General features: G+C 48.7%; 1 protein-coding gene across 1 annotated transcript in view; it reads right to left on the bottom strand.

Moving 5' to 3' along the window:
- EMH_0034730 (uncharacterized protein) overlaps positions 1-548 on the bottom strand; it is a gene marked incomplete at both ends in the record, with an annotated part of 12,076 nt that overhangs the window by 1,351 nt on the left and 10,177 nt on the right. The window contains one exon of the mRNA XM_013494901.1: positions 3-548. Within this exon, the coding sequence (XP_013350355.1) occupies positions 3-548 (546 nt within the window). The remainder of the gene's footprint in view (positions 1-2) is intronic.

The following is a 548-nucleotide window of genomic DNA, read 5'->3' as shown; positions in this document are numbered from 1 at the left end:
TATCGGACCTCTTCTTGTCGATGTCTGCTCTTTCGCTCTTCAAAATCAGGTTGAGACACTGATTAACCAACGAGGAGGGCGTCAGGGTAAAGTTGATGATAGTGACGCGGCTGCAGATGTCAGGCGTGAACTGCGCTGTGGGGTCGCGTGTTGCGAGATACATGGAGAAAGCTGGAGACAAATCAATTTCTGAATCGCCTACAGTAATCAGAACACGGCCTCCTAGTTTGTGTGTTTCTCTGTTAAGCACAGGATTCAGAATGGGGTCGACTTTCTCGACGTCCTGAATGACCAAGGTGGAGCCGAAACGTAAACTGCTTTCCAACGCCTTGAGAAAGTTTGCGTCAAGGAAAGACGTCTTCGACAACTTATTCGAGGACAAGAAAGAAGTCAAGAAATTAATAGCTTGACCTGCAGGGTCAATGATAAGCGGGTAGCGCAAGAACCTCTTGAGAATGATTGCGTTCTGAACAGAGAGGTCGTCGGGAGGCAGAGAATGCGCGGCCCACTGAAGTCGTTCCGAAGGAGTTGAGAGGAAGTCAACAAAC

The sequence above is a fragment of the Eimeria mitis genome, genomic scaffold (genome assembly GCF_000499745.2).
Source record: "Eimeria mitis Houghton genomic scaffold, Emh_scaff1328, whole genome shotgun sequence".
NCBI classification, from domain to species: Eukaryota; Apicomplexa; class Conoidasida; order Eucoccidiorida; family Eimeriidae; genus Eimeria; species Eimeria mitis.
Note: the sequence above shows the minus strand (reverse complement) of the source record. Positions and strands in the feature narration are given on the sequence as shown.